This window comes from Camarhynchus parvulus, chromosome 2 (assembly GCF_901933205.1).
Source record: "Camarhynchus parvulus chromosome 2, STF_HiC, whole genome shotgun sequence".
Lineage (NCBI taxonomy): Eukaryota > Metazoa > Chordata > Aves > Passeriformes > Thraupidae > Camarhynchus > Camarhynchus parvulus.
The window spans coordinates 375,924-401,457 of NC_044572.1; the positions used below are offsets into that span (position 1 = coordinate 375,924).

Below are 25,534 nucleotides of genomic sequence, written 5' to 3' on the forward strand. Positions count from 1 at the left end.
GCACAGGTGTGTGTGTGCACAGGTGTGCAGGTGTGCACAGGTGTGTGTGTGCACAGGCGTGTGTGTGCACAGATGTGCACAAGTGTGTGTGTGCACAAGTGTGTGTGTGCACAGGTGTGTGTGTGCACAGGTGCGCACAGGTGTGTCCCCAGGTCCTGTCCCCAGGACGTCACGTGTGTGTCGGGGGGGTCTTGCTGCGCTGGGACACGCGTGTTGCCCCCGTCTGTGTGTGTGTGTGTGTGTGTGTGTGTCCCCGCCGTGTCCCCCCGCGTCCCCCCGGTGGCGTGCGGGCCCCGGTGGGTCCGTGTGTGCCCCCATGTCCCCAGGGACGGCCCGGCTGAGGGAGGGTCGGGACCCTCCGTGTGCCCCCCACCCCCGTCCGGCCGGGCCGTGCATCCCCGAGCCCCCCACCCCGCACAGCGAGGGGACACTCGGCAGTGTCACCTCCGCACGGCAGTGTCACCCCCGCACAGCCGGGGGACACTGGGCAGTGTCACCTCCAGAGCCGGGGACACACGGCAGTGTCACCCCCGCACAGCCGGGGGACACTGGGCAGTGTCACCTCCGCAGAGCCGGGGGACACTCGGCAGTGTCACCTCCGCACAGCGAGGGGACACACGGCAGTGTCACCCCCGCACAGCCGGGGGACACTGGGCAGTGTCACCCCCGCACAGGGAGGGGACGCAGGGCTCCGGGGGCTGCACTGCCCGGCCGCCCCGTAGCGTGTGCTATGTTTGTCCCGTGTCACCCCTGCATGTCACCCTCGCGTAGGTGCCCCAATAAACCAGACAGAGACCCTCGGCTCTGTGTGTCACCTCCTGGGAGCTGCGGGGCGGGACAATGGCCTCGGATGTCACCGTGACTGAACACTGTGACACTGGGGATGGGGCTGGGGCATCCTGGTGGCCACAGCATAGGCAGAGGCACGGGGACAGGGGAGGTGACATCACCTTTACTGAGCCCAGCACATGGCATCATGTGACATGTCCCACACCGTGCTGTCCCTGTGACACTGGGGTCCCGTGTGGTGGCTGAAGGGGTGGCATCACCTTTACTGGGCCCAACAGGTGGTACCGTGTGTCACAATGTGTCATGAGCCATACCATGGTGTCCTGGTGGCACCAGAGTCCTCGTGGTGCCAGTGCCAACAGAGGAGGTGACATTGCCTTTACTGGCACTGTGTGACACTGTGTGTGACACTGTGCAGTGTCCCACAGCCGGTGTCCTGGTGGCACCAGTGACCCACATGGTGGTGGAAGGGTTGGCATTGCCTTTCCTGAGCCTGACAGGTGGCACAGTGCGACACATCCCACACCGCAGTGTCACTGGGGTGCCACACGGTGCCGGGGTCAGAGGAGGTGACACCGCCTGTGCTGGGCCTGGCCCATGGCAGCGTGTGACACGGTGTGACATGTCCCACGCCCCGGTGGCACAGTGTCCCCGTGGTGCCGGGGCCGGGGAGGTGACACCGGCTGTGCCGCCTCTGTCCCGTGGTGCACAGCCCAGCCCCGGCCGGTGTCCCCTGTCCCTGTCCCGTCACACCTGGCGGTAGGTGCCGTTGTAGGTGAAGGGCTTGGGGTGCACACAGGGCCCAGGGTTGGCCGGTGTCCCCTGTCCCTGTCCCGTCACACCTGGCGGTAGGTGCCGTTGTAGGTGAAGGGCTCGGGGTGCACGCAGGGCCCGGGGCTGGCCGGGGTCCAGCGCTGGATCTGCAGGCGGGAGCAGGCCGGGGGGTCCAGGGGCCGCACGATCACCGGGGCCCGTGACGCCACCGACGGGTCCTCGCTGAAGAAGTTGAAGGGGCGCAGGAAGAAGCCGACGGCGTTGCCGGGCGTGGCCGTGTTGGGGATGTCCTCGGCGTGGGGCACGTGCAGGAAGCCCACGGTCACCCAGGCCACCAGGTCCTGGGGGGACACACCGCGGTGTCAGTGGCGCCATGGACCCCCCGCGGGAGCTGGGGAACCCCCAGAGATGGCCCCACTCCGGGAATGGAGCCCCCCAGCAGCCACCAGCCCCGCGTGCCCAGCGTCCCCCCGTGTGTCACCTGGTCCTCGATGGTCTCGTTGTCGCGGATGAAGCTCTCGAAGGTGACCGGGGGGTCCCAGGGGTTGTTCTGGGTGTAGATGCTGCTGCTGCTCGGCTCGTTCTCATGGCGCCGTGTCACGGCCAGGTGGTACCTGCCACAGGTGAGGGCTGGGGTCGGCCTGGGGGCGGGGGTTCCTGTCCCAGCCCTGCCCTGCTCCCCCGCCTGTGCCACCCACAGGGGACACAGGGCTGGCAAGGGCACGGGGATCCCCAGCTTTGTGTGCTCCTCAGCTCCTGAGGGGTTCCCCAAGTCCAGGGGGATTCCCCAGGTCCCCTGAGGGACTCCCCAGCTCCTGAGGGATTTCCCAACCCTGGAGGATCCCCAGATCTTGAGGGGGTCCCCATTTCCAGGGCTTCTTCATCTCCCAAGGTGTTTCACAGCTCCCGGAGACTCTTCAGCTTCCAGGGCTTCCCCAGCTCCAAGAGCCCCGGGGTGTCCCAAACTCCCACGGGGGCTCCCCAGCCCTGACAGCCCCCTCAGCCCCGGGGTGTCCCAAACTCCCATGGGGGCTCCCCAGCTCCCACAGCCCCCTCAGCCTCGGGGTGTCCCAAACTCCCACGGGGGCTCCCCAGCCCTGACAGCCCCCTCAGCCCCAGGGTGTCCCAAACTCCCAAGGGCTGCTCCAGCTCCAACAGCCCCCTCAGCCTCGGGGTGTCCCAAACTCCCATGGGGGCTCCCCAGCTCCCACAGCCCCCTCAGCCTCGGGGTGTCCCAAACTCCCATGGGGGCTCCCCAGCCCTGACAGCCCCCTCAGCCCCGGGGTGTCCCAAACTCCCATGGGGGCTCCCCAGCTCCCACAGCCCCCTCAGCCCCGGGGTGTCCCAAACTCCCACGGGGGCTCCCCAGCCCTGACAGCCCCCTCAGCCCCGGGGTGTCCCAAACTCCCATGGGGGCTCCCCAGCTCCCACAGCCCCCTCAGCCTCGGGGTGTCCCAAACCCCACGGGGGCTCCCCAGCCCCGACAGCCCCCTCAGCCCCAGGGTGTCCCAAACTCCCAAGGGCTGCTCCAGCTCCAACAGCCCCCTCAGCCTCGGGGTGTCCCAAACTCCCATGGGGGCTCCCCAGCCCCACAGCCCCCTCAGCCCCGGGGTGTCCCAAACTCCCATGGGCTGCTCCCATTGGGTTTCCCCAGCTCCAGGGGAGCTCCCAGCTCTGGAGGTTCCCCAGGTCCCAAGGACCTACTCCAGCTCCAGGGCAGCAGGGGGAGGTGCCAGCAGGGAGAGGTGCCACCCCAGGAAGGTGTGACCAGGGCAGGGATGCCGTGCCCCCGCAGGTGACACACTGGTGACTCTGGAGTCCCCGTTCAGCCCCACGCCACGCTGCAGCCCCCCCCGGTGCCCACCTGGCCCAGGTGACGCCGCGCTCCTCCTGCCAGCCGCGGGGCAGCACGGGCCCGGCGTGCGAGCTGAGCTGCAGGCGGAAGGTGCGGCGGTGGCCCCAGCGGTTCCGCCGGCGCGGGTTGGAGAAGAGCAGGTAGCGCGGCGCGGGCCGGCCCAGCGGCAGCGCGGCCTCGCGCTCCCGCCGCCGCGGCTCCCGGTGCAGCCGGGGCTGCACCACGCGCGCCCCCGCGCTCCAGGGGTTGGAGATGTTCTCGAAGCGAATGTCCATCGTCTCGAAGCTGTTCCCGGAGCCTGCGGGGACCGCGCGTCGGTGGAGGGGACACGGTGGCACAGCCCCACCCCAGGGTGAGGGTGGGACCGCCGAGGTGCCGCCGTGGAGGGGTGGGACACCGCAGGAGTGTCACCATGCACGTGCGCTGGGACCTCGTGGAGATGCCAACATGGAGGGCTGAGATGCCACCCCCATGGAAGGCTGTGACCCCACAACCAAGCCATCGTGGTGGGCTGGGGTCCAGTGTGGTACACCAGCATGGAGAGGAGGGCCTTTGAGGAGATGCCACCATGGTGGGCTGGGACACCTTGGAGATGCCACCATGGTGGGCTGGGGACACCTTGGAGATGCCACCATGGAGAGCTGGGACACCTTGGAGATGCCACCACCACCACCACCACAGGGGACTGAGACACCAGGAGATGCTACCATGGATGTGGCCTGGGAAATATCACCCTGGGGGACTGGGACCCTGCAGAGATGCCACCATGAGGGGCTGGGACCCAGGCAGATGCCATCACCCATGGGGGGCTGGGACCCTGCAGAGATGCCATAGAGAGCCGGAGCCCCAGATGTCACCAGGGCTGGGAGATCCCACCACCATGGAGGGGTGCAACCCTGCAGAGATGCCACCACGGAGGGGATCATCATCTCAGGGTGCGGGTGACACCCAGGTGACACCACCCTTCCAGAAACAAGGCACTTGAGCCCCTGGAGCCCCCCGTGGGTCCAGCCTCTCTCCCAGCACCCTCCCCGCGGCCAGGGGGTGTCGGGAGCCTTCACCTGCGACATCCAGGTCCACCTTGTAGTGCACCAGGTGCGTGTGGATGTTGCCCAGGAGGTGGCTGTGCACGCGGCTGCCGTAGCGCCGGCCCTCGGGCGTGTAGAAGGTGGCGTGGATGTAGCCGGTGGCGTGGACCTTGGTCTCCAGGACGCCGTTGGGGTAGAGCAGGAAGTCCCAGATGTAGTCGTAGTTGTAGACGGTGGAGGTGGTCCTGAGCACCAGCGCCCGCCCCTCCAGCCCCGCGTAGAAGTGGAAGCCGCCCTGGAAGTCGCTGTCGAAGTGGCGGCGCAGGGGCACGCCCGTGGGCAGCTCGAACACGCAGAGGGCGCGGGGGAAGCGCACGGGGCCGTCGGCGTCCAGGAGGTGGTGGGCGTCCAGGAAGGCGGCGGTCTCGGGGCAGTCCACGCCGCGGGCCAGCTCGTAGCTGGAGGCGCCCATGGCCCAGCCGGCGTCCATGTACTTGGTCTGCATGGCGGCCGGCGAGTGGCCGCCGTAGAAGGCGATGGCCTCCTGCACGCTCAGCTCGTAGGCCACGCGCTCGCCGCCGAAGCGCACGTCGAAGAGCTGCAGGCCGGCCGAGGAGCGCAGGCGGAAGGCCAGGCTCCAGCCGCCGTACTCCAGCCGGTTCCCGCGCAGCCGGTAGCGCCGGCCCTGCGGCTCGCACACCTTGGCGCCGTGCACCTCGGTGGGCGTCCCGCTGGAGAAGCGCCCGCGGGGCTCGTAGCTGGAGAAGAGCTGGCGGGCGGGGGGCTCGGGCAGGCGGGCCAGGGGCAGCGCGCCCCGCGCGTGGCTCTCGGCCAGCTCCCGCACGCTGCCGAAGTAGCGCCCGTTGTACCAGAGGCGCAGCACGGCCCAGCGCCGCGGGTCGCGGTCCCGGTGGTCCAGCAGCACCTCCAGGCCCGCGGGGTGCAGGAAGAAGCCCTCCACGAAGCGCTGGATCACCAGCCACGTGCGGCGCTCGCCGGGGCCCAGCCCGCGCGGGGCGATGTCCGAGAAGGTCAGGCAGCGCTCCGAGCAGTTCTGGAAGCCGAAGCCGGTGGCTTCGCGCAGCAGCGGCTCCAGCGGGGCCAGGGCGGCCACCAGCGCCTCGTGCAGCAGCTCGTACTCCAGCCGGGTCATGGGGCGCGCCCAGAAGGGCACGGTCCGGCCGCCCTGGAAGGGCAGGGCGCGGTAGGAGCTGGGGCGCGGCAGCGGCCCCACGGCCAGCTCGGTGACGTTGGGCTCCGCCTGCGCCCCGAAGAAGATGACGGCCCGAGCCTCGCGGCGCGGGCGCGGCCCGCCGTGCTCCAGGAACCGCAGCGCCGAGCGCTTCTTGGGCGGCAGCAGCTCCACCAGGAACAGCGAGTTCTTGGCCAGGGGCCCCCCCCGGCTCGGGGACAGCCCCAGCTCCGGCCGCTCCATCAGGAAGGCCCGCACGGCGCGCAGCTCCGCCGGGGACAGGTCGGCGAAGATGGACGCGGGCTCCGCGGGCTCCGCGGGCTCGGCCGAGGCGCCGGAGCCGGCCGCGGTGAGCAGCAGGGCCAGAGCCCAGGGGAACCCCAGCTGCCACATCCTGGGGGACGCGGGGACAGGGGGTCAGCCCCGGAGAGGGGATGGGCACAGCTGAGTGCCCCCCGCCCCGGCAGTGCCGCGATCCCAGCAAAGCTGGGGCGACCACGGGGCGACCCCCAGGAAAACAGGGGGGACCAAGGCAGGACCCCCAGCACAACTGGAACCACCACGGGGAGGAGCAGAGCACCCAGAAAAAGCAGGGGGGCCGTGGGGTGACCCCCAGGGAAACCAGAGACACCATTGATGACCCCAGGGGAAATGGGGACACCATCGGGTGACCCCCAAAAAAACCTGGGCACACCATGGGGCGACCCTCAAAAAACTGGGGACACCATGTGGTGAACCCCGAAAAACTGGGGACACTATGGGATGACCCCAAAAAGAATCTGGAGACGCCATGGGACGACCCCCCAAAAACTGGGAACACCATGGGGTGACCTTCGAAAAACTGGGAACACCATGGGGTGGCCCCCAGAAAACTGTGTGACCCCCAAAACCTCCCACCGAGCGCGGAGCCCCTCAGCACCCCCAGAACCCTCTCTCAGGGCGGCTGCTGAACCCCCTGGCTGGGCCTGGGGACCCCCCAATGTCGGGGCTCCCGAGTGCCCCCCCCCCACAGGGAGCCCCCCACTCACCCGCGCTGGCTCTGCCGCCCCATCCGAGCAGCGCTGCCCGTCTGTGCCCGGCCCTGGGGCTCTGACCCCCCCCTCCCCCCCCCGCGCACTGACCCCCCCCCTCCCCGCCCCCAGGGGCGCTGCCCCCGAGCCGCCCCCTCCCCGCCCCCCGAGCCGCCCCGGGGTCAAGGCCACCGGCAGGGCCGTGTCCCCGCTGTCCCCGCTGTCCCCCCCGGGCTGCCCCCCGCACCCCCAATCCGCACCTTCGCTCTCTCCGCCGCATCGCGCCCACGCGGGGGGGCGGGGAGGGACCCCCGGTCCCGATCCCGATCCCGGTGCTGCCCCCGGTACCGACCCCCGGTAGCTCCCCCGGCCCCCCCGCGGGTTAATGATCACCGGGGCCGCCCGGTCGTTGTCCCCCCCCCGCGCCGGGGGGGGCTCCGAGCGATCAAATTCCGGGGATTTGGCGAGAGAGGAGCCGGGAGATCCCACGGGAGCCGCGGCCGCCCGGAGCTGCGGGGGTGCGGGGCGGGCTGGGGGCGCCCCGGGCCCCCCCGGAGCCCCTCGGGCTCCCAACAGCGCCCCCGACACTCCCCCCCCCCCAAAAAAATCCCCACGGAAACGGACTTGGGGCCCTCCATCCCAGGCTGCATCCCGTCCCCATGGCAACGCGTCCGCGGCCCTCCCGTTGCCATGGAAACGGGGCGCCGACCCCCAGAATCCTCATGGAATGGGGTCTTTGACCCCCACCCCCAAAACTCCACGGCTGCATCCCGTTCCCATGGCAACGCATCCTCGGCCCCTCCCTCCCGGACCCGGGATGAAGGGGTTAAAAACCCCCAAAAGGGAAAATTGGGTTCAAAAGGTACAAAAGAGGGGGTCGGTGGCTTTAACAAACCCCAAAATTCGGGGAAAGTGGTTTTAAAAGCAAAATAAAACGGGATAAGGGATTTTAAAAGCCAAAAAATAAAAATCAAAGTGGTTTTAGAAACAAATGAAACCCCAGGAAAATCCTTTGAAAAGCCCCAAAAATGGGTTTCAGGGTTTTCAATCCCCCCGGAGTGGGATGGGTGGTTTTAACAGCCAAAAAGACCAGCATAAGTCATTTTAAATGCAAAGAAAGGGATAAGTGATTTTAGAATGCCCTGGAAATGGGGTGAGTGGTTGGAAAAGCCCCTCAGCTGGGACGAGCGTGGCTTTAAATCACAAAAAAAGTCCCAAGATAAGTTATTTTTAAATGGGGAAAAAAAAAAGAGAAGTGATTTTAAGATACCTCCGGAAAAGGGATAAGGTTTTAAAAGCCCCAAAGTTGTGGTGAGTGGTTTTAAAAGGGAAAAAAAGAAAGAAAGAAAGAAAAAAGATAAGTGGGTTTTGAAGCCGCAAAAAAAGTGGGATAAGGGGTTTTCAAAGACCACAAAAAATGGCCTGAGTGGTTTCAAAAGGCCCAAAACCCAGGATAAGTGGATTTTAAAGCCCCAAAAAATAGGACAAGTGGTTTGAGAAGCCATTAAAAAAAGCCACTAGGATAAGGCATTTTTAACGCCAAAAATGGGAGAGTGAAAGGTTTTAAAGCCTCGAAATAACGGTATAATGTTATTATGCTATTTTCTGAAATTTTTTTTTTTAATCTAAATTTCTTTCTTGGGAAGCTGAGAAGCCTCAGAGAGGAATGAAAACAAGAATTATTTGATTGCTGCTCCTGCGTTTACTGCTGTGGAATGTGGTTTGGAGATTGTTTATTACCAGGTGTATGTTTGATTAGTTTTATGTGAATTGGGTTTTTTAATGGCCAATTACAGCCAGCTGTGTCAGACTCTCTGAGTCAGTTATGGCTTTTTATTATTCATTCTTGTGAAGTTTTTTTATGTATTCTTTTTTTTTTTTTTAGCATCGTTTTAGTCTAGTATTTTTTAATATAAGTACATAAAATATTAAATCAATTTTTTGAAAACACGGAGTCGAATTCTTATCTCTCACCTCGTCCTGGGAAGCCTCACAAACACCACAGTTTAAGTGGTTTTAAAAGCATGGGGGGGAAAAAAGCAATACAGGTAAGTATTGTTTTAAAGCCAAAAGAACAAAAGCGACAAGTGAAGAAGTAATTGGTTTATTAAACCCCAAAAATTGAGATAAGTGGTGTTAAAGCAAAAAAAATAATCCTAAGATATATTATTTATAAAACAAACAAAAAAATTAAATTTGTTTTGTTTTGAAAGTATCAAAAACGGGAAAAGTGATCTTAGAATTGAAGGGAAAAAATATAAATTATTTTCAAAGCAAAAGAAACCTTCAGGATGGGCAATTTTAAAAGCCAAAAAAGGTAAAATCCTCCAAAATGGTGATGTCTTCTTAAAAGGCCTCCAAAACTGGGGAGAGGAGAGGAGAAAGGAAAAGAAAGAGAAAGGAAAGAAAAAGTGTTTTTAAAGTAAAACACAAAAGGAACGAGTGGTTTAAAAACCCTGCAAAATGGGGTAAGTGGTTTAACACACATCCTCCCCCCAAAAAAGGAATAAATAATTTTAAAAGCCCAAAAAGCGAACGGGATGAGTGAATTCAACAGAACCGGGAAGAGTGGTTTTAAAAGGCCCCAAAATTGGGGAAAGTGCCCCAAAAGGCCAGGATAGGTCACTCCTAAAGCCACACCCGGGGGACAATCGCTGCCAAGGGTTCCCCAGAAATGGAATAACTCGTTTGAAAAGCAAAAGTTTTTAATAAAGGGTATGAGCGGTTCCAAAAGGTTCCAAAAACACAGAGTAAGTGGCTTTAAACGGGAAAAAAACAAAACAAAACAACAACAACAACAAAAAAACAACAACAAAAAAACCCAAAAACCCAAACCCACAAATAAAACAAACAAAAAGCCACACACAGAGAAAAAAAGGCTAAGTGGCTCAAGGGGCTTGAAAAGCTTTGAAAACGGGAGGAGAGTTTTTAAAAGCAAAAAGACCCCAGTGTAAGTAATATAAAAAACCAAAAAAATCTGGGATGAGTTGTTTTAAAAGGCTCCAAATCAGGGATGAGCGGTTTTGAAAGCCTCAGAAACTGGGTGAAGCGGTTTGAAGAGCCTCAGAAATGGGATAAGAGGGTTTTAAAGCCCCTCAAAAAAGAGGATAAGTAATTTTAAAAGCTAAAAAATGGATAAGTGGTTTTAAAGCCCCCAGCTTGGGATAAGTGAGTTTAAAACTCCCCAAAACCAGGACGAGTGGTTTTAAATGCAAAAAACCCAAGATAGGACCTTAAGTGGCTTTTAAAACACCAGAAAATAGAACGAGTGATTTTAAAAGCAAAATAGAACCGAACACAACCCAACCCCCCTCAAAAAAATCCAAAAGCTCACCAGCATAAATGATTTTTAAAGCCAAAAAAATGGGATAAATGGTTTTAAGGCCCCTAAGATAAGGGGATAAGTGATAAAAGCCACCATCATCAAAAAACAAACAAACAAAACAAAGAACCGCAGGAAACGTATTTTCAAAGGCAAAAACATGGGACAAGTGATTTTAAAAGGGAAAAAAGAGATAAGTTGTTTGATAGACAACAAAAAAATTGAGATAAGAAGTTTTGATGCAAAAAAACCTGTGGGATTAATAATTTATTAAAAAAAATAATAAAATAAGAACAATACAAAATAAGATTTAAAAAATTGTACTTGGACCACCACCCACCATTCCATAGATAAATATAGAAAGAACATTTCTTAATATATACATCCATTTATAAATATAGAAATACCATTTATAAATATAGAAATCGATAAATACAAATATATAGAAATATAAGTCAATATATATCAATATATAAATGGATTTATATACACATGTATACATCTATATAAATATATAAACACAAAAATATACATAAATATACTAATAAAATTATTTTAAGTAATATGATATCTCTACATATTTCTATTTCTATAAATGTATAATAAAACTATTTATAAATATTAAAATGTATTTTAATATAAGGATATACATTTATATAAATATATAAATATACAGATATACAAATATACATAAATATATTAATAATGTTATGTTAAGTGATATTATATATAAATATACAAATACATTTATATAAAAATATACAGAATCATAAATATATTTAAATATATACTTGTATTTATATATAGATAAATATATAAATAAAATTATGTTAAGTTATACGGAATATAAATATAGACACAAAGAAATCTATAAATGTATACAGATATATAAATATAAATACATAAATATATAAATGTATTTTTATAAAGATATATACATTTATATAAATATATAAATATACAAATATACATACATATATAAATAAAATTAGTTAATATTATATATAAACATATAAATATATACATATGAGAATATATAAGATCATAAACACGTTTAAATACATAAATGTATTTTATATTGATATATACATCTATATAAATATACAAAGATACAAAAATATAAATAAAATTATGTTATGTGGAATATAAATATATAAATATATAAATATGTAAATATATAAATATATAAATATATAAAAGTACATAAATAAAATTAGGTGAAGTGATATGAAACAGATATAAATACATATATACATGGTTAAATATATGTATTAAAATACACCTTAAATACATGTATTAGACAGTTAAATACATGTATTAGACACAGTTAAATATATGTATTAAAATATATGTTGAATACACGTATTAAACATAGTTAAACATATTTATTAAATATGTGTTAAATACACGTATTAAACACAGTTAAACATATGTATTAAAATCACGTTAAATACACGTATTTAGCACAGTTAAATATATGTATTAAAATACCTGTTAAATACATGTATTAGACACAGTTAAACATATGTATTAAAATCACGTTAAATACATGTATTAGACACAGTTAAATATATGTATTAAAATATGTGCTAAATACACGTATTAAACACAGTTAAACATATGTACTAAAATATATGTTAAATATACTTATTAAACACGATTAAACATATGTATTAAAATCACGTTAAATACAGGTATTAAACACAGTTAAATATATGTATTAAAATACACATTAAACACATATTAAACACAGTTAAACATATGTATTAAAATATATGTCAATATACTTATTAAACACAATTAAACATATGTATTAAAATACGCATTAAATACATGTAATAAACATGGTTAAATATGTGCATTAAAATGCACGTTAAATGGAGTATTAAACACAGTTAAATACACGTTAAATACACGTATTAAACACAGTTAAAACCATGTATTAAAATACCCATTAAATACACGTATTATTCAGAAGGGTGAGGAGCTGTGGGGTATGGGGGGCTCAGGGAGGCATGAGGGGCGCAGGGGTGTGAGGAGTTGTGGGGCTGTGAGGGGCTCAGGGAGCTGAAATGTTCCCCAGCTCACTGCCCGTGGGATGTGGGTCCAACACGTACATTTTTCATGAACAACAGTTCTCATACAAAACAGAAAACACGAAACCTTTTCATATAAGACCTATAAAAAACCTTTTCATATAAGATATGCACGTTTTTACTTCAGGCCTACGCTCTCCAGGGGTCAGAGATCACGGTTCTGGTTTAATTTTGACACAAAACCGATGGTTTTATTGTCGTTGAGGTTATAAATAAAATTAATTCCTTTTCAACCCTTGTTGTTGCTTTTCCTCCCTGTTTTTAATTTCAGTGGGAAATTGCCCCCATCCCACCCCTTCACAATCCTGCGCCCACAGTTTGGAAACGTGAGGTGCAGAGCAGAGCTATAATTACCATTAGAAAGCACAGGGTTTTAATTTTACCCCGCTTCCTTCTGAGGACACGCGGCAGGAAACCCAGCTGCACCTCAGACGTGCTCAGGTGGGAGTACAAGTGTTTCCAAAACGGTTACAGGGCTTGAGAGCTGCTAAAAGGATTTCCTGCATTTCATCCATCCCCCCTTTGGTGTTTTCTTCTGTTAAAATTATTCCATTCACTCATTAATACTTTTTAAAAAATTACCCAAATCATAATAAATGTAAATCCTTCTGGGCAGGCCTAAGAAGGTTAACATGGGTTTGCATGGTCCCAAATATGCATCAATTCTCACTCCAGCTCCCAGTTTGGTTGGATTTTCTGATTCTCAATTGGTTGAAACAAAAGTATGAACACACAAGATAAAAGCTTTCCTCACGTTATTCTCTCTTTTTCAGTAAAAAGGCAAAATAAAATCAACAAAAACCAAACTAACAGCACATAAAATGGTTTGGTTTACATAATTCCGTCAATATTTGGTGTCCCAACAAGTTTCCCTGGATGAAAACACAACCTAATCACCAAAATCAATAAACTGATAATACAAGCGATGGGGGTGGTTGAAAGTCCCATTGGTTTCTGTTCCTGTAAAAGGAAAAGTGAAAGTTTGACCTGCTACAGACTGATCATAATAAAAGAAAAAAAAAACAAAAAACCCAAAATAAAACAAAACAAAACAAAAAAGCCACATGCACACAGAAAAGAAAAAAAAAAAAAAAAACAAAAAAGGAACAATCCACAGGGTATTGGTTCAGTTCCGCTGCAAAACCACAGAAGTCACTAAAAGCACCTAAAAGCCGTGATCTCATCTGGCTCTGGCTTTTCTCATCAAACCCGCTGGCAGCCGCCCCACCCCAGCTCCTGAATTCCATTTCTGTGCCTGGGGAGCGGCAGGAAAAGAGAGCAACCAAACCAAAGGCTCCCTGGATCTGGGAATCTCCTGTGCTCGGCACGGCCGCACAGTGCGGTCACTGGGGTGAGAGCCCCGGGTGGGAATGTTCAACGTTTAATGATTAATGTTCAACGTTCAAGGTTCAATGTTTAATGTTCAATGTTCAATGTTTAATGATTAATGTTTCATGTTCAATGTTTCATGTTCAATGATCAATGTTTCATGTTCAATGTTCAATTTTCCATGTTCCATATTCAGTGTTCCATGTTTCATGTTCCATGTTTCACGTTTCATGTTCAGTGTTCCATGTTTCATGTTCAGTGTTCAATGTTCAATATTCAATGTTCAATATTCAATGCTCAATGTTCAATGTTCCCTGTTTCATGTTCAATGTTCAATGTTCCATGTTCCATGTTCCAAGTTCCATGTTCAATATTCAATACTCAATGTTGCATGTTCAATGTTCCATGTTCAATGTTCAGTGTTTAATTTTCAATGTTCAGTGTTCAATGTTCCATGTTTCATGTTCCATGTTCAATGTTCAATGTTCCATGTTCCATGTTCCATGTTCCAAGTTCCATGTTCAATATTCAATACTCAATGTTCAATATTCAATGCTCAATGTTCCATGTCCAATGTTCAGTGTTTAATTTTCAATGTTCAATGTTCCATCTTCCATGTTCCATCTTCCATGTTCCATGTTCTGTGTTCCATGTTCAAGGTTTCATGTTCAACGTTCAATGTTCAATGTTCAATGTTCAATGTTCAATGTTTCATGTTCCACGTTCCATGTTCCAAGTTCCATGTTCAATATTCAATACTCAATGTTGCATGTTCAATGTTCCATGTTCAATGTTCAGTGTTTAATTTTCAATGTTCAGTGTTCAATGTTCCATGTTTCATGTTCCATGTTCAATGTTCAATGTTCCATGTTCCATGTTCCATGTTCCAAGTTCCATGTTCAATATTCAATACTCAATGTTCAATATTCAATGCTCAATGTTCCATGTCCAATGTTCAGTGTTTAATTTTCAATGTTCAATGTTCCATCTTCCATGTTCCATGTTCTGTGTTCCATGTTCAAGGTTTCATGTTCAACGTTCAATGTTCAATGTTCAATGTTCAATGTTCAATGTTTCATGTTCCACGTTCCATGTTCCAAGTTCCATGTTCAATATTCAATACTCAAAGTTCAATATTCAATGCTCAATGTTCCATGTTCAATGTTCAATGTTTCATGTTTAATATTCAATATTCAATGTTCCATGTTCCATCTTCCATCTTCCATCTTCCATCTTCCATCTTCCATGTTCCATGTTCTATGTTCCATGTTCAAGGTTTCATGTTCAACGTTCAATGTTCAACGTTTCATGTTTCATGTTCAATGTTCAATGTTCCATGTTTCATGTTCAACGTTCAATGTTCAACATTTCATGTTTCCTGTTCAATATTCAATGTTTCATGCTTAATATTCGATGTTTCATGTTTAATATTCAATATTCAGTGTTCCATGTTCAATGTTTAATTTTCAATATTCAATGTTCCATGTTTCATGTTCAACGTTCCATGTTTCATGTTCAATATTCAATGTTTCATGTTTAATATTCAACGTTCCATGTTCAGTGTTCAACCCCGCAGCTCCAGGAATTTGGGGTTTTGCTGTAACAAACCCCAGAGCTGTGACCCCCAGGGGTGGGGATGGGGCTCCTGGGCTGCTCCCCGTGCTGAGATCCACTCCTCCTGGAGCTGGGAATGGCCTGGGGGAGCAGCCGTGACCCCGAGGGAGCAGCTGTGACCCTTATCAGAGTTGCAGATAACGGTTGCCCCAGGCATTTTAACTCTTTGCTGCCCACCCAGTGCCCCACCGCACTAGACCTGACTGGATTTCAATTCATGGCCAGATTTTATCGCCCTCGTGGCATCATTTTGTTACCAAAAATCAGTCAAATAAAACTCCTTCACACCAGCACAGCATTAAACAGCAGGAATTCTGCACCTGGCTGGATGCACGGGGGGAATTCTCCCCCCAAACATGGTGTGTGCTGAGCACAGAAGGAGCTCCTGTTTAGATTCCCCATTTCACACAGATTCACTGATTTTCCCGGAATAAACAGCCCCGAGGATCTGCAGATAACCAAGCATCTCACAGGACTTAGAAAAGTCAGCCCCATTGCAATTAAATATTGATTTCAGCAGCACTTCTGAGCCTCCCCTCAGTGCCCGTGGGACATGGGGAGTTTCTGGCCATGTCCCAACACCAAAAGGTACCAGTGCCCTCCTGCCTGGGCAGCTCTGCAAAGTCAGTTTGCCAATAATCCCCTGGGAATTGCTGTTCTACCAGCCCTGGAGGGGCCTTCTGCCTTCCTTGGGATTATTTGCAAACAAATCACATTTTTCAATGACTGATCTATTAATTCCTGCCGTATTTGTGCTCACTGCACTCCTCTGCAAACTGACCACTGTATTCGCTATTTCCCAATGAGTTTCCTGTGTTTCAGCTCTGCTGTTCATTAACTGTGCAGCTACCTGCCCACACCAGGTCACCAATCACCTGCTGGGGTTTCTGAGGCTCCCAGCCATGGGGCTGGCTGTGCTGACCACTGGTATTTGGGGTTGTCCCAGGACATCCCAGGTGCTGCTGCAGGCTCCCTTTCCCAGCAGCTCCCGAGCTGCTCTGTCAGCTGAGGCACTCCCAGGAATTGCCGGGGACTCTCCCACCTCTCCTCACAAGGGCACCGCAGACACTTCTGCCCTTTGCAGCATTCCCCAGTCTGCAGGATTTGGGCCAATTCCTCCTTTGTGCTTCACAGGTGTTGCGTTGTGATTCCAGGGTTTACCCCAGAAACCCGGGTTCCTCCCGTGAAGATTCCCTGCCAGGTGTGTCAATCACCCCTCCTTTCCCCCTCCCAGCGCTGTCTGTCACTCCTGGCATTCCAGAGTGATTGGCAGATCCAAAGGATGCCCTCTACCCCTGGGGGGCACTGGGCCATCCAGGTGTCCTGTGTCCCTTGTACCTGCTTGGTGGCTCCCTACCCCTTCCCTCCTTCCCTCCCCCGGGTAAAAGAGTGAGGAACCACGGGCTCAGGGAGTTCTGTTGGAGCTGGTGCTGCATTCAGAGGCCTGTGGGCCAGAATGAAGCTCTGGATCCAAACCCTCCATCAGAACCGACTCCTTTCCTTCACCATCGCCTTAAAGCTTCTGCACAGAGGGAAACCTGAGGAGCAGCCCCTGGTATGGGGGGAAGCTCCATCCCAGCACCACCAGAGCTCCTGCAGGCCTGGACTTGTCTGCAGTGCCCAGAGCAGCACCCAGCCAGCCCAAAGTGTCTGTGGGGTGAAACACCACACACCCATAGAGCCCAAAGTGTCTGTGGGGTGAAACACCACACACCCATAGAGCCCAAAGTGTCTGTGGAAAAACCACACACAGCCAGCCCAAAGTGTCTGTGGGGTGAAACACCACACACCCAGCCAGCCCAAAGTGTCTGTGGGGTGAAACACCACACACCCATAGAGCCCAAAGTGTCTGTGGGGTGAAACACCACACACCAGCCAGCCCAAAGTGTCTGTGGGGTGAAACACCACACACCCATAGAGCCCAAAGTGTCTGTGGGGTGAAACACCACACACCAGAGCCCAAGTGTCTGTGGGGTGAAACACCGCAGTGCCGCTGTTTGGTTCAGCAGCAGGGCCAGACAAGCCCAGGCACACCCCATCTGCCATGTTGGTGATTATTCCAATACACAGGCCCTGGGGGAACCTGGCTGTGCTCCAGAGGGTTCCCCAAAGCTCCACGCTGTCCTGCTGTCCTGGGGCACGCTGGCCCTGCAGCACTGTCCTGCTCCTTGCTCCCACCCAGCTGTGCCAGCTGTGGCACACAGCACTCCGCAGCTCCCACAGCCCTTGGCCCATCCTTCACTGGCACTGTCCAAGCTCTGGAAAGTTCTGGATTCTCCCCCTCCAGAGCAAACCAGTTCCAGCTCCCTGGGGCCGGAGTGTCACAGGAACAGGCACCTCAGGAGGGAGCACCTGTGTGCCCGCCAGCGCAGCCAGGGTGTGCCAGCTTCTGCCAGGGCTGCACGAGTGCCTGGGACTGTTCTATAAAAACGTTATACTGGTTTTAATGTATTTTTAGAAAAATAAAAAACAATAAAAATAAAAAAAATTAAAAAACAATAAAAATAAAGATAAAGATAAAAATAAAAATAAAATAAAAATAAAAATAAAAATAAAAATAAAAATAAATATAAATATAAATATACATATACATATACATATACATAGACATATATGTATAAATATAAATATAAATATAAATATACATATACATATACATATACATATACATATACATATACATATACATATACATATACATATACATATAAATATACAAATAAATATAAATATAAATATAGAAGTGGTTAAATATATATATTTGTTAAAACTGGTTATTAATATGTAGAAATAAATATATAACTATATATTAGTTACAAAGATATAAATATATAACTGGTTTAAAATATATATATTTCTACCCTTAAGTCTGCTCCCCACTCTGCTTTTTGCTGCTGGCACTGCTGGGCAGTGTGTGACCCACACTCCTTCCGTGACCCACATCCCAAAGGTGTTCTCAGCTTTCCCACGGCTCTGCCTGCCTCCCCCTGGGCAGAAGGTGCTCTTTGCCTCCAGCCTGGGGAGGAGCCCTCGCCAGCTGGGCCCCTGTGATCAGCCAGGCCCCAGCCCTTGGTTTCCTTCTGCCTCTCTTGATCCCTGAAACATAAAAACCCCAATGCCTTTTGGTCCAGCTATTGCATTTTGTGTCCCCCATGCCAGAGATCTTGCAGCGCCCAGTTTTCCAAACAGATCTCTCCCCAGGCAGGGGCTGGGCGTTGGGGCAGTGCAGAAATTGGTGTGTCCCGCTGCTTTCCTGATTTGAACAGCAGAGGCTGGAACAAAGGCCTGTTCCCTTCCTCCCTGCCGCACCCACAGCGCCAGGAGCCAGCACATCCCTCTGTCTGTCCTGAGCGGCCCAGAGCCTGCCAGGGGGCTCACAGAGCCTGCCACAGAGCCCAGGATGCCCCTCTGGGTTTGGTTATGAGCCATGGAGCAAATCACCAACCTTAGATGAAGACCAGCAAGCCACAACAGTTTAGGTAGAATATTAGTGAATTATCATGGGGTGGAAAAGTAGATTTTGGGGTTTTTAGAATGGGGGTTCAGGGGGCAAGATGGAGGGATCTGGGCGTGTCCAGCCTTTCTCCTTCTCCTTGGCCTCCATCTCCTGCTGTGCTGGTGGCACTTTGGGATTGGTTTGGAGTAGAAGCTCACTGTCTAACATAGGTGATAGGTACTGGGAAGGAATTGTAAATAATGATGTACACATAGTTTTTAGTATAAAGACATAACACCGCCCTGGGGGCAGGCAGTGTGCCTTGGACTGTCCTGCTGGACAGACCTCAGCAGGGCAGGAGAAAGAATTTGATAGATAAGGAACAATAAACAACCTTGGGACCAAGAAATGAAGAGCTCTGACTCTTTCTTCAAGAACCGGGCTGGGAAAAGAGACTTTCCAACACATCTCGGGGTCACTGTGAGCAGCAGAGATCCTGACACCACAGCAGCTCCCAGCCCAGTGCTGCTCTGCAGGAGCTCAGCACCTGAGAAGCTGCTCCCCATCAATCACAAATTTACCTTTTCCTTCCCATCAGCTGCAGCCAGGGGCTCAGCTGAGCATGAGGCCCTCGGTCCCCACCAGGGGATTCTTCATCCCCACCTCGGGAGCCTGATGGTTTGTGGAGCTGGTTTGGGATCCTGTCTGGGGGACGTCCCTTCTCCAATGCCCCCTTTCTTCACAAATTCAGCCACCAATTATCACAGCACTCCCCCCACTGCTGCCCAGTGAGGGCAGCCTGCCCCATCTTCCCCCAAAGCTTCCTTTGGCATCCTCGGGGCAATTCTCTCCAGGATCCCCCCTTTCACCCCATGGGCCACTTCCCATTCAAACCCTGCGCCATTCCAAACCCATTCCAGCTGGGATCATCCCAAACTGTGCCATTCCAAACCCATTCCAGCTGGGATCATCCCAAACTGTGCCATTCCAAAGCCATTCCTGGGTGGGATCATCCCAAACTGTGCCATTCCAAACCCATTCCAGCTGGGATCATCCCAAACTGTGCCATTCCAAAGCCATTCCTGGGTGGGATCATCCCAAACTGTGCCATTCCAAACCCATTCCCATCTAGGGCATCCCAAACTGTGCCATTCCAAACCCATTTCCGGGTGGGATCATCCCAAACTGTGCCATTCCAAACCCATTCCAGCTGGGATCATCCCAAACTGTGCCATTCCAAACCCATTTCCGGGTGGGATCATCCCAAACTGTGCCATTCCAAACCCATTCCCAGCTGGGATCATCCCAAACTGTGCCACTCCAAAGCCATTCCTGGGTGGGATCATCCCAAACTGTGCCATTCCAAACCCATTCCCGGGTGGGATCATCCCAAACTGTGCCACTCCAAAGCCATTCCTGGGTGGGATCATCCCAAACTGTGCCATTCAAACCCATTCCCATCTAGGGCATCCCAAACTGTGCCACTCCAAAGCCATTCCTGGGTGGGATCATCCCAAACTGTGCCATTCCAAACCCATTCCCATCTAGGGCATCCCAAACTGTGCCATTCCAAACCCATTCCCGGGCAGGAGCTCCCAGAAGGGCCCCAAACCCCCAGGGACCCTCGAAGCCCCCCCTGGGCAGCTTTGTCTGCACGTTCCCCTTCCAAGGAAGGATTCCCTGCTCCTCCCAGGCTCCTGCTCCCATTTCCTGCCCTCTGGGGATCGCAGCTTCTCCCCAAAATCCCTCCAGGCCCCCTGATCTCTCGGATCCGCTGAAATTCAGGAGTAGGTCCCACCCAGGTGCCAGAACCGATACCAGCAATGGGCAAAACCAAGCCCCCTGAGCACCAAGGGAGCAGAATTGCTGCTCTTAGCGCCGCCCCGGCGCCCAGGATTCCATTTCCTCTGGTTTCTGGCAGCACAGCCGCTGCTTCCGCAGAGCTGCGTTTCCCTCGGGAGCGCTGCTGCGGGGGCAGAGGCACCGAGTGGCCCCTGAGGAGGTGGGAGAAGGAGGAAATGTCCTTGCGGACCTGCTGCCCCCCTCGGGGGTCCCCCGGGAGCCGGAGCCCCGCGGGTCCCAGCAGGAGCCGGGTCCAGCCTCTCCGTCCCCGCGGAGCTCGGATCCAGGGATGGAATTCCCATTTTTTAGCAATTCGGGACATTCAGCCCCACGAACTCCCGTCCTTGGAGCCACCTCAGCGTCCCAACCCCCCGCGCTCCCGGCTCCGCTCTGATTTCAGGGATTTAATTGGGAAAGCGGCTCCCGGCCTCGTGATCTTATCTGAAAGGAGAAGAAAAGGGAAACTGGGGAATTTTCCTGGTTATTCGAGCGCCGAGCACAAAGGAGCGCGCCCAGCGCCTCCCCCTCGTGTCCCGTCCTGCCGAGCCCGATTGCGGCGGCTCCCGCACGTGGGCTCCCGGCACGTTGAACTGGGACATCCCAAAAAAGCCACAGCCGGGGGTGGCACGGAGGTGACAGGGTGACACCGCCGGGCCGGGAACGCTGGGAGCAGCCTCGGGTGGCACCAGGTGGGATTTGGGGATGTTTGGGGAATATTCCTCCTGGAAAGAGCTGCCCAGCCCTGGGGGCTCCAAAAGCGGCGTGGATGTGGCACCTGGGGACACGGCCGGTGGTGGCCCTGGGGACAGGTGACCGGGGATTGTCCCATCTCTGCGGCACCGCCCTGCCCCAGTTTCCCCTCGCAGCTCCGTGGGCAGACGGAGCGCGCGTGGGGGGCCTGTCCCCATTCCCCTGGGAACGCCACCATCTGTCCCCTGCTCGGTGCCATCCCCCGGGGACACTCCCAGCGCTCCCAGTGCTCACTGGGAAGGAAGGGTAGCTCCCAGCACAGACTGGGCCGTACTGGGAGCAGCTGGGGGGGCTGCAGGTGCCCCCCAGGTGTGCGGATCCTCCCCACCCCCCCGGCGGGTCCCCCCCCCCACAGCCACATTCGCATTTTTACTCATTTCCACATTAGCTCCGATTTCTGGCGTTTGTTTATTTGGGGAAGGGGACACTGCGGGGACACGTGGTGGCCTCTGCTGTCACAGGAGCCCTGTCATGGTTCAACCACGACAAAGAGCCCAGAGGAGTCTCCTTCCTCCCCTTCCTCCCTCCCTTCCTCTTCCTCCCTCCCTGCCCTTCCTCCTAATTAAAGGGAATAAATAGAATAGAAATAAATAGAATTAAATGGAATAGGAAGAGCAGAATGGAGTAGGAGAACTGGACTAAGCAGAAGATAACAACTGGAAAAACTTAAATAGAATAAAATAAAACAGAAAGAATAATGAATGACATAGAAAAAAGTAAAATAAATAGACTTAAAGAAACTTCTGGCCTTAAATACGAACACGGGGCAGGGCACTGGTGGGACTGGCAGGGAGTGGGAAGTGCCCCTGAGGGACATTCCAGGATCCAAAGGTACTTCAGTGTCTGAAGAGAACACGGAGAATTCATCCCAGAGGGATTTTCCAAGGTCCGAAGATACTTGGAGGCTCCAGGGGACACGGAGAAGCATCCCCGGGGGATTTTCTCAAGTGCAAAGGTGACACGGAGAACCCTCCCAGAGGGGTTTCCCAGGGTCTGGGAGAACTGGGAAGCGCTGGAGGACATGGCAAGGTCCAAAGGGACACGGAGAAGTGTCCTGGAGAGACTCTGAGGTGTGAAAGGCACATGGAGAAACGTCCCCGAGGATTTCCCAAGGTCCAGGGGGACGTGGGGAAACATCCCAGACACTGTAAGATCCAGAGGGAACACATCCCGCAGGGATCTCCCAAGGTCCAAAGGGACACGGAGAAGTCCCCGGGTTCCAGAAGCCTCCAGGGGCGCCCCGGGGTGGGCGCGGCACCGGCAGGGCCACACCCACCGGGGGCCACACCCACCGGGGGCCACACCCACCGGGGCCACACCCACCGGGGGCCACACCCACCGGGGCACCGGGACGGCCCCGCTCCCGCGGCTATCGCTGGGCACCCACCGGGAGCTCCCTGTCGCCGAGGGGGTCCCCAGCCCTGAGCAGGTCCCTGGGCTCGAGGGGGGCCCTGTCCCCCAGCATTGCCCCATCCCTGCGGGGGTGCCTCTCATGGAGCAGCTCCCTGTCCCTGAGCGGGTCCCCATCTCCATGGGGGTCCCTATCCCTGTCCCTATCCCCGAGCGAGTCCCCATCCCCACGGGGGTCCCCATCCCCATCCCCATCCCTGTCCCTGAGTGAGTCCCCGGCCCCACAGGGGTCCCTGTCCCTGTCCCCGGAGGGATCCCTATCCAGGTCCTTGTCCCTGCGGGGGTCCCTGTCCCTGTCACCATCCTCGTCTCCCCGAGGGTCCCTGTCCCTGCTCCTGTCCCCGCGGGGATCCCTATCACTGTCCCTGTCCCCGCGGGGGTCCCTGTGGCTGTCCCCGTGCCCCCGAGGGTCCCTGTCCCTGTCCCTGTCCCCGCGGGGGTCCCTATCGCTGTCTCTGAGCAGGTCCTTGTCCTTGTCCCCCCGAGGGTCGCTGTTGCTGTCCGTGTCCCCGCGGGGCCCGCGGCTGCGGGGCCGGCACTGCCGGCGTGTCCTGCGGTGGGAGCTGAGGTTGGCCGGCGGCGAAGCGGCGCTGCCGCGGCGGGGGGAAGGGCCGCTGGCCAGAGTGGCCCCCGGCGGTGCAGCCAGAGGTGGCCGGTCTTGTGCGGGAACACGCGGCCGCACTGCGGCACGGGTGGGCGCGGTGCTGCCGCAGGTGCAGCTCCAGGCTCTCCCGCCAGCTGTAGCTCTGCCCGCAGCGCCCGCACACGAAGGGGCCGCTCCCGGCGGCGCCCGCGCCGCCAGCGCAGCGCGGGGCCGCGCCCGGTGCGAAGTCGCGGTGCCGCAGCAGGTCCCCGAGCAGGCAGAAGCTGCGGCGCGCACCGGCGCAGCCGGTGCCGGGCCCGTTCCCCCGGGCGCAGCTTCTTGTGCGCCAGGAGGCTGCGGCGGTGCCGGAAGGATTTACCGCAGGTGCCGCACAGGTACGGCCGCCCGGGGCGCCTGCGCCCGCCGGGGAGGGAGCCCGGCCCGCCCCGGCACCGGCCGGGGCAGGGCCCTGGCACGGCGGCCCCGCTCGGTGTCACGGCAGCCGGAGCGGGGGGCACCGGAGCCCGACTGCCAGCGTCCCCCGGTGCCATCCTTGGTGTCAGAACTGCTCCAGGCACCTGCTGGGGACACGGGGTCACCGTGGGGGAATCCCAGCCCAGCCCAGGGGCGTCACACAGGGGCTCTGGCCAGGGCCAGCCCCTCGTCCCACAGCGACCCCCAGCCCCACAGGGAGTCCCCGCAGGGTGTCCCGGTCACTCACAGCTGTCGGTGGTGTCGCTGCTGTCGCTATCTCCGCTGTGTCCCCCAGCGAAGGGAGCCCTCCCGTGTGACTCCTCCTTCATGTGGGGGAACTTGGAGTTGGGGTCTGTGAGGGAGAGAGGACCCTCAGTGCCCCCCGCCGTGCCCGGGGAGGGTCACGGTCACCGGGAACCGTCACCAGGCCGGGGGCTGTGCTGGGGGCGGGGGGCCGGGGCACCCCCAGCCGTGGGCACCTCCAGCCCCACGGCACACCCTGCCCCGTGTCACCCCCAACCCGTGTCACCCCCAACACGTGTCACCCCCAACACGTGGCACCCCCAGCCCATGTCACCCCCAGCCCATGGCACCCCCAGCCCATGGCACCCCCAGCCCCATGTCACCTCAAGCCCGTGGCACCCCCAGCCCATGGCCCCAGCCCATGTCACCCCCAGCCCATGGCACCCCCAGCCCCACGCCCCCGATCGCTCACCCAGGCTGGCCACCATCTCGTAGTTGTCGCACATGACCTGTCGGTGCAGCGCCCGCTGCCAGGGCGCCAGCTGCGCCCACTCCTCGGGGGAGAAGCGCACGGCCACCTCCTCGAATGTCACCTCGGGGGTCACCCCCTGGCAGGGACAGGGGGGGCTCAGGGGGGCCGGCGGCGCCGCCGCCCTCGCTGCGCTCCCCGTGGGGGTCCCGCGGGCTCTGGGGCCCGAGCCCCGCTAATCCCGACCGGGACAGCCCCGGCACCCCCCAGCCCTCCGCAGGGACCCCCGGAGCCCCCCGCCCCCCGGCGCGCCCCGGGCCCCGGGCACGGCCCGGGCTCACCCGCTGCATGGCCGGGCGGGGCCGATGGCGGCGGCGGCGGAAGGGGCCGGGCCGGGGGGAGGCACCGGCAGGGGGAGAGCACCGGAACCGGGGCTGGGGGGCACCGGGGGGGCCCCGGGCGAGGGGCGGCTCTGCGGTGCGGCGGGTACCGGGGTCCGGCTCCTTCCCGTGCCCGGTGGGCCCAGGATCCGGCTACTTGCCCGTGCCCGGCGGGTACCGGGATCCGGCTCCTTCCCGTGCCCGGCGGGTGCCGTGATCCGGCTCCTTCCGTGCCCGGCGGGTACCGAGATCCGGCTCCTTGCCCGTGCCCGGTGGGCCCAGGATCCGGCTCCTTCCCGTGCCCGGCGGGTACCGAGATCCGGCTCCTTCCCGTGCCCGGCGGGTAGCGGGACCTGGCTCCTTCCCCGTGCCCGGTAGGCCCAGGATCCGGCTCCTTCCCGTGCCCGGCGGGTGCCGGGATCCGGCTCCTTCCGTGCCCGGCGGGTACCGAGATCCGGCTCCTTCCCGTGCCCGGCGGGTGCCGGGATCCGGCTCCTTCCGTGCCCGGCGGGTGCCGGGATCCAGCACCGCTCGCCCACCCAGCAGCGTCACCCGCGCCCCAAACGGGGGCCCTCGGAACACGGCCCCCGTCCGAGTCTGCCCCCGAATCCCGAGGGACCGGCCTGGTGACCGGGAGCCCCGCACGGGAGGTCTGAAGGTCCCACACCGCGTCTCGGCCCCAGGACAGGGACACCCCCGGGGTCCTGCAGCCCCTGTGCCCAAACCCCCCAGAACCCACCCGGCTGGCACCGCGTGTCCCCAGCCAGAGCACAGCCACACACCTGGCCAGTGGCACAGGGAGTCTGTGTCCCAGTGGGTCCCTCAGTGACAGCCCCAGTGACACCCCCCCCCAGGTCTGTCCCCAGGGAGCACCGGGGGCGTTGGTGCCACCCCCGTGGATGCGACACTGACCCTGGGGTCGGTCCCCCTAATGCTGA

General features: G+C 55.2%; 1 protein-coding gene across 1 annotated transcript; it reads right to left on the reverse strand.

Moving 5' to 3' along the window:
• Nucleotides 1-1,516: 1,516 nt before the first annotated feature.
• On the reverse strand, nt 1,517-6,031 carry AOC1 (amine oxidase copper containing 1). The gene is made up of 4 exons (XM_030971484.1): nt 4,480-6,031; nt 3,428-3,716; nt 2,045-2,177; nt 1,517-1,904 (listed from the first exon to the last, which is right to left on the reverse strand). The coding sequence occupies exons 1-4, from the start codon at nt 6,029-6,031 to the stop codon at nt 1,626-1,628; spliced, it is 2,253 nt and encodes a 750-aa protein (XP_030827344.1). The 3' UTR covers nt 1,517-1,625.
• Nucleotides 6,032-25,534: the final 19,503 nt, after the last annotated feature.